General features: G+C 47.2%; 1 protein-coding gene across 2 annotated transcripts in view; it reads right to left on the bottom strand.

Annotated features, from left to right (window-relative positions):
• Window positions 1–15,287, bottom strand: part of CCDC125 (coiled-coil domain containing 125) — a 1,024,365-nt gene that overhangs the window by 478,566 nt on the left and 530,512 nt on the right. For both annotated transcript variants that reach the window (XM_069627541.1, XM_069627542.1), the window contains one exon: window positions 9,253–9,335. In XM_069627541.1, the coding sequence (XP_069483642.1) occupies window positions 9,253–9,335 (83 nt within the window). The remainder of the gene's footprint in view (window positions 1–9,252; window positions 9,336–15,287) is intronic.

Here is a 15,287-nt window from a genome sequence, read left to right as displayed (position 1 = left end):
GGGAAATCCAAGAAGTTAAACTATCACCCAAAGTTAATAAGAAATACTATTGAGAAAGATATGAAGCTATCACCCAAGTACTGATAGTCAAGAGGAGTGCGAGCCCGATCGAGGGAGATTCAGGATCGAAGCTTTAGCGGAATACAATTGAGATGGGTCAGCCCAGAAGAGTGGGAACCCAGGAGTGAAGCCATCACCCTATAGGAACTTTGGAACACAATTAAGAAGCGTTAGCCCAGAAGAGTGGGAGCCGGGGGTGAAGCTGTCATTGCAACGGAATTGTGAAGTGCGATGCAAAGGGGGTCAAGCCCAGAAAAGGGGGACCCAGGGTTGAAGCCATCACCCTATTTTGTACTGTAGATTACAATTAAGAAAGGTCAGCCCAGGTCTGCGTATGCACGCGCAACGCATGCGGACATAAGCATTTTGGCTCCCGGCGGCCGCTACACTTATCCTCAATTATAACCCCCTTTTGCTGCACGAAGTTACCCCATCTGCTCATGAGCAGCGGCGGACCTACTTGTGTAGCCGTTGCTGCAATTTGGGGATGAACCGGACCGGGGGACTGCAGTAACAGACTGAAGACCGTCGGCGGGTGATCTGCGGCCAGAGCAACGTGAGCGGAAGCGTCCGCCCACCCCTCCCCCGCCAAGACACTCCGACACAGAAGAACCTGGACAGAGGGACGCGCTGGAGAAACGCCGGCAGACCGACAGAGGAAACCCTGTGGCGCTCCACCGGCACCATCGGAGTCATAACTGGGGTCCCTCCCACCTGCCTGATCCGGCCTGATCCAGGGAACACCGCAGGGCGCTGGGATCGGAGCGGTTGCTCCCACTGATACACCGCACCCCTCCCTCGTCCCCGGCGGTGCGACGCACTCAAGAAGCCCCCTCCTTCCTTCCTGGACTTGCAGAGGACCATGAGGGCCCGGCTCCAACGTTGCCCACGCACAGGCCTGCGAGCTGCCCGGGTGCTTGCCCTAGACCCGGGCCCACGCCGCCAGCCTTCCCCCCAGTGATTCCCCCCCACCCCCTCAGCGAGTCTGCATCGCCCAGGGTCGAGTTGTGGCACGACTGGAAGATCGAGTGCTGTGCTCCCCTGCTTGGGTCAACATGAGGGCAACGGACCCAGCTACAGCGAGGTAGAAGCGTGTGTGAGGCTGGGAGCTTGCCCTGTTTTCCCCCCTGCCCATCCACGGTTCCTCATACACCTTGACCGGCGACAGGGCTTGTGAAGCCCATGAACAGTACTGCAAGGGGCCAAGATAAGCACATACCAGTGCCACGCCACGGAACAATACAGCGGCACGATCCTGCATCTTCTTGATAGACTGTGTTTCTTTCTCCCTCCCATCCCTGGGCAAGGCCTCTGTACATTTGGACGGCGGTGGGGGTGAGGCGGTGGGAAACAACCCACAGAACAGCTCCTACAGGGCACCACCACTGTGGGGTTGAGCTCCCTCCTACTCATACAGCACCATCCCCAAACGCCTAGCAGCCCGGAGGTGGGGCTCACATTCTGGGGGAACATGCTCCACTGTCCTCGACGCCGCCCTTGCGCAGACAACCGCGGGTGCCCCATATTGCTGCGGCGCAACAAGTTGACCCACACAGGGCTCTTTCAGGCCTCACCATCCTTCCTTCCATGGAATACTCAAGCCTGCTGCCATACCAGGCGTCCCACCTGCGACATGGGGAAAGAGAAAACTAAAAGGCAAAAAGCAAATTCTCCAAAGTAAAATGGATTTCTACACAACAGGCCCCCCTCTACCTTCCCCGCCAGGAGACTCAAACTCCAGAAACGGAAGGAGCCAGCGAAGAGCCCCATGACCCCCCAATCTCTCTGACAGACCTCATGAAAGCGATTGGGGACTCGAGAACATAGCTGGAACTCAAAATGGGAGGCCTATCCACAGAGGTGTCCCTCATTCGCCAGGATCTACGCAACCTCTCGGCTAGGGTCAGTGAAGCGGAACAAAGGGTGTCTGCCACAGAGGACACTGTCCACCGCCTGGAACAACTTGCCGCAATCACCCAGAAAGTCACCCAGCTGGAATATCGCGCCAAGGACAACAAGGGGAGAGCACAACTTAATAATCTAAAGATCATGGGAATACCGGAGAAGGAGGAAAGCCCCAGTGCTGAGCTATTCCTGGAGGACTGGCTGGCTCCATCATTGCTCCCAAAAAACTATCCAAATTCTTCTACACACACAGGGTGCCCACTGGCCGACCTACCCCTGGAGCCCCGCCTAGAACAATAATTGCACGCCTGTTGAACTACCGAGACCGCAATGCGATCCTGCAAATGGCTAGGGCCTCTGGCCCGATCACGTACAACGGCTACAGGGTCGGGTTCTACCCTGATTACACTAAGGAAGTTCAAAAGGCCCGCCAATCGTTCGACTCCATTAAGAAGAAACTCCAGTCGCTATCTGTCAAATACGCCCTGCTCTTCCCGGCATTGCTTAAAGTCCACTACGAGGGCACTACTCACCTATTCTACAACCCCAAAGATGCATGGGACTGGCTCAAAACAAAACGTGCACTGCCGGACCCGTCGGCACAGAAGCCCCGGTCCGGGCGGCCCTCGCCCCCTCTATTCACTACAATTAAAGATGGAGATACTACGCAGCACCTAACCGACAGTCCCACAGAGAATGGTTGAGGTCTCAGTAATACGGGGGCTGACCTTCAGCGCAACAACAAGGGAATCATAACCCAGCGGCCACCGCTCATCATGCGGTGTAGGCACTACCCCAGTCCGGGTCACCCCAAGGAAGTTCTTTAGTTATAAGTTTAATGCTTGGGCGACAGGTGCTCCCAGTTGGGGGGGGAGGGTGGAGTACAGAGTGGGGGGGGGAGTTTCAGGAGTGTAAGTAATCAGATTTACAGGATGAGAAGGCAGTTCACTGACGCATGCTGGCAAGAGGATCAAGCACTGTCTACAGGCGAGGCCAAGGATAGCCGAGCTACCCAGTCATCAGCCACACCACTACGGGGCAACCCCCGGACGTCTCCCGCTGGTGTATACCTCTGCACACCTCACAAACACATGGGACCACCATTAATCCTGCCAGATGCCCCGTCAAGAGACCCACGCAGTAAAAAAACAAACACCAACACGCTATCCTTATTGTCCTGGAATGTTAACGGCCTTGGCTCTAGCGTAAAACAAAGATTGGTGCTCCAGTATCTCAACCGGTATTCACCCGACATAGTCCTCCTAAATGAAACTCATCTGATTGGCACGAACACAAACTTTTTCAAAAGATCCAATTATCTGCATACCTACCATGCCGGATTCACAAAAGGCGCCAGGGGTACGATGATACTCGTCCATAAACAACTCCCCCTACAGGTCAGGAAAGTCAGAACCGACCCTCGGGGCCGCTATGTGATGCTGCTTGCTGACATTTGGGGTGAGAAATGGGGCCTCATCGCAATCTACCCCACGCTCACGAAGGAACTGTTGACTGAATTACAGACCTTGCTCCTGGAAGAGGAGGCCGACCTGTGGGTGATAGGAGGAGATTTCAACGAAGTGATGGACGTTACAGCCGATAGAAGTTACAGGAGACCTGGGACCCGCCCTGCCCCGACACCGCTCGATACGTTCGCCGATGCACAGGGGCTAACGGACGAGGCCAGCTTCTCCTTTTTCTCAGGCGCGCATAAATCTCTCTCACGGATCGACTATGCCTTCATCCCCCGTAATACCAACCACAGGCTTCTATCTGCTGAACTCCTCGCAAGGGGAATCTCGGACAACTCCCCGCTCCTTCTAACCATGAAGAATGCCTGCCAATACCCGGATCGCACCTGCGCTTGAACACATACCACTTGCGGCACGCTTGAACACATACCACTCGCGGCTCCCCGAGATAGCGGAAGAACTTGAAAAAAAGACCGCAGAATACTTCAAAATAAATGAAGGCTCGGTGGAGTGCCCGATCTCGATCTGGGAGGCATATAAGACAGTCCTCCAAGGTGAAGCTATCTCAGTGGTTTCCGCCTACCGGAAATGACACACCCAAAAGATCAGGGAAGCAGAAACTCAAGTCCTGGAATGCGAATGGCAAATCCTAGCACACAGCACCCAGGCAACACAGGAGGCCCTAATCACAGCACAAGAGGCCCTCAGCAACCTGGCACTGGATAATGCACGAACAGCCCATCAGCTCGTCAGGAGCTAAATTTATGAACGAGGTGATAAAGCAAATAAAACCCTGGCCTGGTTGGAGAAACGTGAGCAAAGCAGAGGACATGTGCGTGCTATCAGATCCCCGGAGGGAGCATTGCTGACGGAGTACTCTGACATCATCGAAGCATTCGCTGCCTACTACAAGAAACTCTATATCCCACCCACCGGAAGCCCTGCGATCGAACCCTCTTGCTATCTTGACCGGATAGAGATCCCGAAACTCCCACTACACCAATCAGGCCTCCCAAACGCTGAAATCACAGAGCTGGAAATACAAGAGGCACTCGCACAGGTCCAACCCGGGCAAACGCCGGGCCCCAATGGCTTCCCCACAGAGACCTGAAAATGCCTCGGTGGCACATTATCGACCCACATGCACCGTATGTTCCTGCGTAGTAAAGAACTAAGGGCACTCCACCCGGACCTCAGGAAGGCGTGCATAGTGGTCATACATAAAAACGGAAAACCCCCAGAGGAGCGTGCCTCCTACCGCCCCATCTCACTGATCAACAGAGAAGCCAAGGTCCTTGCCAGAACACTCGCTAATAGACTATTGAAGGTGATTGAGACTCTCGTCCACCCCGATCAGTGTGGATTCATGCCCAACAAATCCACCCGCATGAACCTACGCCGAATTCAACTCGCGCTGAGCAGAGCCAAAGAAATACCGGCCCCACTGGCCCTCCTGGCAGTGGATTTTGAGAAGGCATTTGATTCCGTGGGATGGGAAGCTTTATGGGCCATCATGGCTAGAATGAACCTCGGACAAACGTTCATATCATGGGTCAAACTCCTCTACGCATCCCCAGAGGCTACTGTGAGGGTGAACAGCAGGCTCCCCAAACCATTCCCCCTGGGCCGAGGCACTAGGCAGGGGTGCCCATTGTCCCCACTCCTCTTCCTCCTCGCTATCGAACCGCTTGCAATAGAGCTCAGAGTGAACATGAACTGGTCCGGATTTGCCTGTCCGGGGGGAGGAGAGGACAGACTCTCGCTCTACGCGGATGACCTCCTCAAATACCTTAGCAACCCGTGCACCTCATGCCCGACTGTCTCCCTTATCCTTAACGAGTATCAAAACTTTGCGGGTCTAAAGGTGAATGAGGCCAAAACTATTTACTTCCCGATCCAAGGCGGCGCGTCCGTGATCCCCGAGGACTGCCCATACCATGCCTGTATCGGGAAATTTCAATATCTGGGCATACGGCTTGACCCGACACTAGAAGGGGTTCCTCCAACTCAACCTTCAGCCGATAATAGAACGGTTTAATAGGGATTTCTCCCACTGGCAATCACTCCCCCTATCGCTAATAGGTAGAGCCGCACTATTCAAAATGATGACCCTCCCAAGACTCCTATATGTTTTTCAAAACGCCCCACTCGTCATCCTCTGGGAAACTTTCACGCTTATTGACAAGGGCATTCGCACACTGTTATGGGGAGAGAAACATCCCAGAATTTCACTTAACACGCTCCAGAGATCGGTATGGGAGGGGGGCATCGGTCTACCCTGCATACGTACGTACTACCTTGCGACACAGATCGGGGTGGTAAATGACTGGATACACGCAGACCCCACGCTGCCACATATCCGTATTGAATTAGAGTCCATGTCCCCAATAACCCCACTGCAGATCCTGTATGCCACCAACAACCAACTCCCGACGTTACCCAAAATAACGCACCATATTCGCTGTGCTTGGCGGGATGCACACAAACTGGTCGGCTGGAAAGGGAAACCAACACTATCCCAACCCATATGGCAGAACGCACCTTCCGGAGATAGTGAAAATGGGCTCTTTTGAACATTGGGGAGCAAAAGGGATAAATACACTAGCACATGTGATCCAGGGGGGGTCACCTCCTAGACTTCGAGACCATGCAAGAGCAATTCGGCTTAGCACCTATGGACCGGTTTCGGCACGCGCAGCTGGCCCACGCCTCCGCGTTCAGTTCCCTGACACAACAAACATACCCCCCTGCTCTCCTATCGAGACCAACGTCCTTCCGCAGCGTATTCCCTCCAAGGTCATCTCTACCCTCTATCAGGCCCTCAACTCCTTCGGGGCCACACAACTCGACGGGCTCAAAGAAAGGTGGGAAAGAGACTTGGGTGAGCTGAAACCTGAAGACTGGATAGAGGCATTGATGTCCCCTAGAGAAATTGGGATAGAAACCAAGCTCAGACTAATACAACTGAGAATCCTTCATCGCTCTTATTATTCGCGCACTGCCATGGCCAGAGGGCGGGGGGTCTGAGGATGAGACATGTATTCGATGCAAAACTGAACCGGCCACCTTCTACCATATGATCTGGGACTGTCAAGTACTACAGGTCTTTTGGGGGGACTGTATCAATACGATCTCTACTGTCCTGGCGACGCCAATTCCTAGAGATCCCAAAATGGCACTCCTGGGCATCTGGGGAGAAGTAGACTTGACAAAGTATGGGGAAATGTTCTTGGCGGTGGTGCTGGGGGCGTGCAAGAGACTTATCGCGGCTAACTGGGGCTCTGCAGACCCACCGTGTCTGAACTGCTGGAGTAATGAACTAGACAGATGCAGAGCTTCAGAATGCCGGATCTATAAAGCTCGGGGTTGCCCCCGTAAATTTGAAAGGATATGGGGTAAATGGCTTGATGCTCAATGAAGTCCACCCCCTCCCATCTCTCCCTCCCCCCTTCTTTCCCCCTTCCTTCCCCCTCTTTCTTCTTTTCCTTCCCCCCTCCCTTGACTTGTGGACGTAAGCTATAACCTGGACTCCCAACATTTATTCGTCTCGCATCCGTCTCAGGGCCTCAGGCCCTGCATTGCCCATGCCGCTGTTGATATTGCCTTGTTTCTTTTTCTGATGTATGTCTATGCTTAACATCTGTTTTTCGTTGCGTTGTTTAAATTCAATGAACAGAGTTATAAAAAAAAAAAAGAAAGGTCACCCCGGAAGAAGGGGAGCCAGGGGTGAAGCCATAACCCATATGGAAATTTGGTAACAAACTTTCATTTGTTAAAGAAACTTTTGTTTTTGATTAGCTAAACACATCAGGCCAGAAGGCAAGAGACTTTCTAAAGTAAATGAGACTTGGCCATCGACGGTCCTGAGAACTGTTAATGGAATGGTTGTCTTGTGCTAGAGAAGCCCGAGACTGTACTGTGCTCCACCAACTCCACCTTTCCCCGTGCTCAGAACGTGGGGAAGGAAGACCCAGACTACTGTCTCCTGACTTATCATTTGAGAACACTCCTTTCTTCTTCTTGAAACTTAACCCTACACCCTTTTGTATTTAGTGTAAGAATTCGGCAATAGGTTTTCTTAATATAGGCCCTTTTATTTTGACTTGACCCCACATGGACTGCCTTATTTTTATTTGAGAGTCGACACCTCTCCCAATTTTAGATATAGGTTTAGATTAGGGGTTTTTGTAATCCACATAATCCACATTGTTCAATAAACACCCTTGAACTGTGATCACTTGTGTCTGTCTTACTTATTGTCACCATGAGGCCATCACATCTCCAAACCTCTCGCCACTCCTCTACAGGACTCTTAGGGAGGGAAGTCACTGCATAAATAGGGTGAGACTTTAGCTGATATTTCAAATTTACTATGGTATCGGATGGTACTCTATGTATTCAAAATGTTAATGCTCATTTCACCCCCAAAGCTATAAAATCACAAATCCTGTCAATCCAATGTTTGGTGGGGCCTCTGATCTCACTCACACATATGTTACACTTTAAAAGTGTAACAATTCTTTTTGACTGAGGACAGGCCTGGTGACTAGCAATTTTCTCATAAACAGAAACTAGCAAGCACCACTCAAGTTGCACTTCAAAGTGTTTCTCACACAATACAAAAACATACCATTCAGTTCTACCAAAATCTACTTATTCTGCAGGACCGCAAATCCATCCGTGCCTTTGGGATTCCAGTGAGAAACGTTACAGTTTGTGAAACACAAACCCGAAGTTTACTTGGACTTTGTCACCAGATTCTTTGCTATACGTTTATAAGTTATAAAAGCTCACTTTTAGATATTTTTGTAAATATAACAATCCCCCATGCATGCAGGGGCAATACTTAGCCAGTAACAGCACGCCTGCCTGAGCAAAAGTAGGACCTAGCAAAGTGAGCACCTCTGCGATTGCTCATTGGCCGCTACCATCTCTGTACGCTCAGTACAAGATGGTGATAGCTATTCACACCCGAGAGGCTCTATCTGGGGTGCGAGAAGTGTCAAAGGGTTTTTTTTGTCAATAGAAAGGCTCCATATGTATTGTGCAAGCCGATCTCCTCTTTAAAAAAACAAGAAAAACAAGAATGGCCGCTACCATGGTAAATAGAAAAGGGACCAAGGCCCTATTTCATTTATATGACAGACCTGGAGTGGACAGAAGGGGCAGGGCAGCTGGAAGCACAGAGGCATCAAGGAAGTCGGGCGGGGAGGGAGTGTGGAATTTGGGATGATGTGGGGCCAGTGGATGAGTAATAGGGCTGGTGCTCTGCAAAAGAAAATGGTGGCACCCGAGAAAGAAGCTTGGGTGGTTGGTGGAACACAGACGGACATTGCCAATTTCTGCCTGCATTTGAGCCACCTGATTGGCTGAGAAGCCTTCACCCGGTGCTAATGGTCATTTACTGGCACATTCACTGTCCTTGTGTACTATTGTATGACATCTTATCAACTTTTCACCAGTTTACAAACTTCAATAATTTAGCAAGTTCAATAACGCAATCATAGTACTAGAAAGGGTAGCTCTAGTAAAAAAGATAGTTGTTATAAATTAAACTAACAAAAAAAAAATATAGGTTGCTATTTTCATAGCAAGACTACCGGCAGAATTCCAATTTCCCTCTAGGTTTGTGTTACATGGTTACAGGAGAGACAAAGAAACATGCACAAATATACACATCCTTCATTTATGAGTTTTTACTTAGACCAACCATTGTTCATTTTGTCCATAATCCCTTTAACAAGATAAAAGTGGTTAAATAGGAGTTGTCGGGCGTGGCTAAATAATAGGATCTTTGTGAAGTTGCCTTGCTTACTTGTATTTTCACACTTCAGAGTTTTAACTTCATTTGTTCTCATCTCCACTGTTTCCTTAAGGACCATGCTTTCGCAGTGTATTCTGTCAAAACAGTAAGGCATCTCAATTAATAAATGAACAGAATCTATCAACGGAATAGAATTTACATATTTATCGTACCATGTAACACCTTGATTAGTCAAATTTTCTCGCACTAAATAAATGAATTAAAATGTAAAAAAAGAATGCAAATATTTAAGTTTCCGTACCCTATACAGATGCAGGCAAACATTCAAGAACAGAGGTTTTACATATTCGCACATTGAGACTTGCATATTAAGTACATTTAGCTACACTTGTATGATTTATCAAACCACTCCTATACAAAGTAAAGAGAGCAAGTGAGTTTTCCATGCAAAAGCTTATCAAATGAGCAAGAGCCCTAATGAAATACAGCATAAGCGCAGGTAACACTACTGGATAACAGCTGGAGCAGGTTTTATCTTGCTTCTAATGGGCAAATCTCCATTTTCAAAAGACTCGGCTTCCTCCTTGTGCCAAAATGTATCTTAAGCTCTTGAAAAATTCTCTCAGCTGAAAGCATGCTTTTGCTCTCCTCAACCATTGCTGGAACCTGCATGCCAACACTCATAGTAGGAGTGCCCCCCAAATGCCAAGTTTAATGCCACTTTCGTCTCCTAACTTATATGGTGAAATATTTTTCAAACATCATACTTTTTTTGAGAGCAGCTCACTCTGGGTCGATTTGGGAATGTAAAGCCTCACGTACAAAGGATGCAGATTCATGGTCTGGTACCATCCCTTGAGCCACCTCTGCACAGGGCCCAAGTGCATCAGCCATTCACTGTGCGTGCAGTGATGAGCATGCAGAAGCAAACAGGACAGCTGTCATTGTCTCATTCATTTAAATGGAATCTACCTGCCTTCTACAGGTGTTGGAGAAGTGAGCACAATTTTGGTAAATTAATTCAATGGATGCGAACTGGAATGATACGATCCCCAGCAGCATTAAAAACCAGTGCAGGAACTGTGGTGCAGGGTCCTCTGTAAAGTTTAGATACCACCAAGGATCAGAAAGTGTGGATGCAGGGAAAACAGTTCAGAAGTCCATCTTCTATGAATTCTCCATGCATTTGCTCACCTCCAAATATAGGTTTTATTTTGTATACACTTGCATGGGCCGCAGATTGCCATGAGATTAAGGTCTCTTGTACCAGTCACCACAGGATAACACATTTAGCATAAAATGACAGAGCAATGTAAATCTATAACATTTGACCACTCAACTCTCCCGTATTTAGCAATTCACATAATAAACAAAGTCCACATACATTAGGATATGCCATCTAACTGATATGTTTAGGATATTTCTCCTCTGTGAAAGATAGTGAGCTAAAGACTCTGGGTAAGGCTCTTGTAAACCAGGACTCATGTCTGGCAGAGAGTCTCCCAGGACCCCGCTTGTTATTTGCTAATAACTGCTGAGACTCAAGCAAGGCAGGAAAAAGCTGGAAGTCAAAACATACTCCATAGGAGATAGAAATTCAAGCAAGAGTTTAAGGAACTAAAGCAATGGGGCATATGTAGTCACCACAAATGAAAACACAACTAAGAAATCCCTAGCCTTGAGTTATATTATAGAGAAAGTGGCAGAAAAGGCCCCGCGAGCCACAGCGTAAGGACACCAATTTTGTAGGTTTGGATGGGCTGCGGGGGAGAGCGGTAGTGGAAACCTACCTGATTACCCACGAAAGAAGTGAACTAAGAGAAGAATGGATTTGCTCTCACACTGAGCACACAAACAAAATATCAAGCACAATTGCTTTTGTTGTCGGTTTTAATCAACACTGTTGCAGCCTGACACGGGTTTCGAGCTTCCCGCTCTTCCACTGAGGCTGCATATTAGTAAGTATGGTTGATAAATATCCAAGCAAGAACAAAAATCATATTTCACATGGCAAAAATAATAACGTAAAAGCCCAGACCCAAGAAAACAGGGCAGTTGGGGTGGTAAAAACAAACCAAAGCGAAATAAGCATGATACAGTTATTTGCAAATTGTTCAATTATTACAGTACATCAAAATGATTCAAAAGGATATGGAATGTAACACATGCCATTTTATGAAAAAAGGATATCAAGGGGGGAAAAACAGAAAGGATAATTGTTTAGCAAAACATGAATACATTAATGGTACCAATGGTGATCAACCACACGATACATGTGTAAGGGTATTGGTAAGGAAATGTACCTTAATCTTGGCTTCTTGTTAAACTGAGTACTAAAAAATTGAAAATGACACAATCTAAATTGAACTGGTCATTACCGGGAAGAAGATGAACTTGTAGCTAGTTAGAAATCTATTGGATGAGATTGAGTGGATATTAAAGAACCAGTTAGGCACCAAGTTAATAAAGAAAATGCTCACTTACACGTGAGAATAATGTATCTAGGTTAAAGAGGGTAGAAATTGGCTGTGGGCTCCACTGCAGAAAAATTGCAAAAAGCGCAAAGTTTGCTGTTTGTTGTAACTAGCAAATGATATCAATTTTAATACTGCTACAACCAATTATGTTGAAATATAAAATTAAGGGAACGTACCAATTACTTGCAGTTGCAGGAGCAGCTTGATATGTAAATTATTGTTTGTACTGGAGGGCGAGTCGAAGGTAATTGTCCAAAGTGAAAATTACGCAAAGGAAGAAGGGAATCAAAAAGGACCAATTAGCATGCTCACTCCCGGAGTCGTCTAGACTCTCAGCTGTATCTAAGGAGACCCTTCAATTATGTCAGGGCTCAGCAAAAAAGTGTGTGTTACTCACCAGCGTGTATCGCTGCCGAGTGAGGAACAGGAGCCGGGCGTGCGGTACTATGTGCCGTGTATAATTAAACCAAAAAGGCATGGGCGCGTAACGCTAGGCCCGCAGGATGTGTAAACCTGGCGGCCATATTGAGCGTACGGATGGCCGCGGGATACACTGCAAACAATTTGGAACCCAAATGCAGTAGTAAATGAGCTGCTCAATTCGTAACGCTGGGAAAACTTATGAAAAAAGCAGCAGAATTACCAGCAAAATAAGCTGTACGTCACTAATGTACACAATGAAGAACGGGTACGTAAAAATCCAAAGTCTCCATTAGAAGAGTAAATCAAAAAAGTTGCTCTCCAAATTGCGACGAGGAAAGGAATAATTAAGTGCTAGGACCAATTGATATCCTTTTTTCATAAAATGGCGTGTGTTACATTACATATCCTTTTGAATCATTTTTATGTACTGTAATAATTGAACAATTTGCAAATAACTGTATGATGCTTATTTCGCTTTGGTTTGTTTTTACCACCCCAACTGCCCTGTTTTCTTGGGTCTGGGCTTCTACGTTATTATTTTTGCCAGGTGAAATATATGATTTTTGTTCTTGCTTGGATATTTATCAACCATACTTACTAATATGCAGCCTCAGTGGAAGAGTGGGAAGCTCGATACACGTGTCAGGCTGCAACAGTGTTGATTAAAACCGACAACAAACAAAAGCAATTGTGCTTGATATTTTGTTTGTGTGCGCAGTGTGAGAGCAAACCCATTCTTCTTTGAGTTATATTATGTCTACTGGCTTCCTTCTTTCTTCAATCATTTCCTACCATGAGGAGGTGCGCTTAGTGCAAATAATCAAAAATGAAGTATTTCCATGTGATCCTTTATCCATTTGCCCCGTCAGGTTCAACTAATGCATTCCACACATTTGTACCATAAGGCAAGTTGTTGCCAAATCAGCTATCATTAGGTCATCAGAGGTGGATGAATGAGAGGTATTATGTGGAGGGAGGAACCAAACACTTGACGTAAACAATTCTGGTGGAGGGTAGAGTGAAAAGGGGTTTTAACAACAAAATAAGTCTCTTTGAATGAATGAGTAGAATATTTGGATCAGCAAAAGGAGCTCTCTTAACCACAGGTTGATCTAACCTACAAGACTAGTTCTAAGGATATATAAATATGGCCACCCATCAGCCTCGAGGGAATAGTTCTCGACCTCTTCCCATTTTCTGTTCTTCAAGAGTCTGGTGTCCTAAACATGAGCTCCTTCAAAACCTTGTATTTTCCACAATCGATTTCCAGGGCCAGGGATGGGTGAGACAAAATTTGACAGGAACAAGGAGAAGAGCTGAACAACCAAAACAGGAAGATTTCTCAAGGAAAAAGGTTAAGATGAAAGTTTAACTTCAATCCATTGGAGGAACCTATTTGTATTTGTATTTCTTTATTTATATAGCGTGCCTAGCCAAAAGGCGTCTGGGCGCTTGACATGAGGTTACAATGCAGTACAATTTCTAGAAGCAGATAAAACAGGACGAAAGATTATATGCAGCATAGGTTTACATAATGGTGCAAGTTAAAGATTACACAGAAAAGAGGAATAATGCATTGTGTATGATACAGGATATATACAGTAAGTACTAATATTGCACAATGGAGTATGATGTGCGAATAGTTAGGACTAGACATGTGTGAGCAGGGCTGTAGCAAGACAAGAGCCGACAGTGGCTCAAGTCGATAGAGGAAGTTCAGAGGTGGTGAGCCAGAGTTTAGTGTTGCGTTTGATGGAGTGGTAAGAAGATTCTGATCTGAGCGGGTTGGGAAGAGTATTCCAGAGTTTGTTGGCTAAAACTGGGAAACTGGTCTGGAAGCTGTGTTGCGGGTGAAGTGGCTTGCCTGATAGTTGGGTGCATGGTTGGCGAGGCACTTGAAGGTGAGGGCAAGTGTTTTTAGTGAGATTCTTTGTGCGACTGAGAGCCAGTGTAAGTTTCGTCGAGTCTCAGAGATAGTCTGCCCCCTGGGAAAGTGAAGGGCTGCCCTAATAGCATTATTCTGAGTAATCTGTAGTTTGTTTAGGTTTTGTTGACTTGTCCCTAGATACAGAGCATTACAGTAGTCTTTGACATGATGAGAGTTCTGGCCAGTATGGTACATTTGGCAGTGGACAGGAAGGGCCGTGATAAGTTTGCATACATAAGCGGAGGCTGAGCTGACGGGCCTTGGTTTGTCTTGACAATGAGAGGGTGGAGTCAAGGTAAATGACTAATGTTTTGGTATTGTCTAAGACTTTGATGGTATTACCATCTATGGCAGGGGTGCACAACTGATTTTGACAGAGGGCCGAAAGTACCTTACATGAGGGCTATAGTGGGCCGAAAAGTAAAAGTGGGCGGGGCGGTAGGCGGGACATGTCGGGAGGCTTTTTCAACCCCCAATTTGTATTAAACACATGGAAAAAGATATGTTTTTGAGGGGTAACGATTTTTATTGCATTTCAAACTTACATTTTGTACTACACATTTTCCATTGCTATCATTTATTTCGATTTAGTTATTGTATATCGTCTGTTTAATTAAATTATATATATTTTATTGACCCTTGATTGGACATTCCGTTATTTTGGACTGCTATAGTTTGCTGTTTGGGTTACCCAAGAGGAGTATGGCATTCGTTGAGTCAGGTTTCCTCAAAAAAGCAAAGGATGTACATCTCCTAACTGTGCCTGTTTTAGCTTTATTATGGAGTTCACTCTTGGAGTGCAACACTATGCCCCATGGCTCCCATCCCCAACCAAACACTATGCCCCATGGTCCCCTCACCCCCAACCAAACACTATGCCCCATGGCTCCCATCCCCAACCAAACACTATGCCCCATGGCCCCCTCACCCCCAACCAAACACTATGCCCCATGGGCCCCTCACCCCCAACCAAACACTATGCCCCATGGCTCCCACCCCAACCAAACACTATGCCCCATGGCCCCCACCCCCAACCAAACACTATGCCCCCTGTCCCTCACCCCCCAAGCAAACACTATGCCCCCTGTTCCTCATCCCCAACCAAACCCTATGCCCCATGGCCCCCTCACCCCCAACCAAACAGTATGCCCCCTGTGTCATGATCTCTGCTTCCAAAAGGTCAGGGTTTTCCCAACTCCCTTGGAAGCAGATCTATAACCCAGGTTCCGAGGGCCAACCAGTCCCAATTGGGACCTTTT

The sequence above is a fragment of the Ambystoma mexicanum genome, chromosome 6p (assembly GCF_040938575.1).
Source record: "Ambystoma mexicanum isolate Mex_15411 chromosome 6p, UKY_AmexF1_1, whole genome shotgun sequence".
NCBI classification, from domain to species: Eukaryota; Metazoa; Chordata; class Amphibia; order Caudata; family Ambystomatidae; genus Ambystoma; species Ambystoma mexicanum.
The sequence above is the reverse complement of the archived record's forward strand: the minus strand, read 5'-3'. Positions and strand labels throughout refer to the sequence as shown.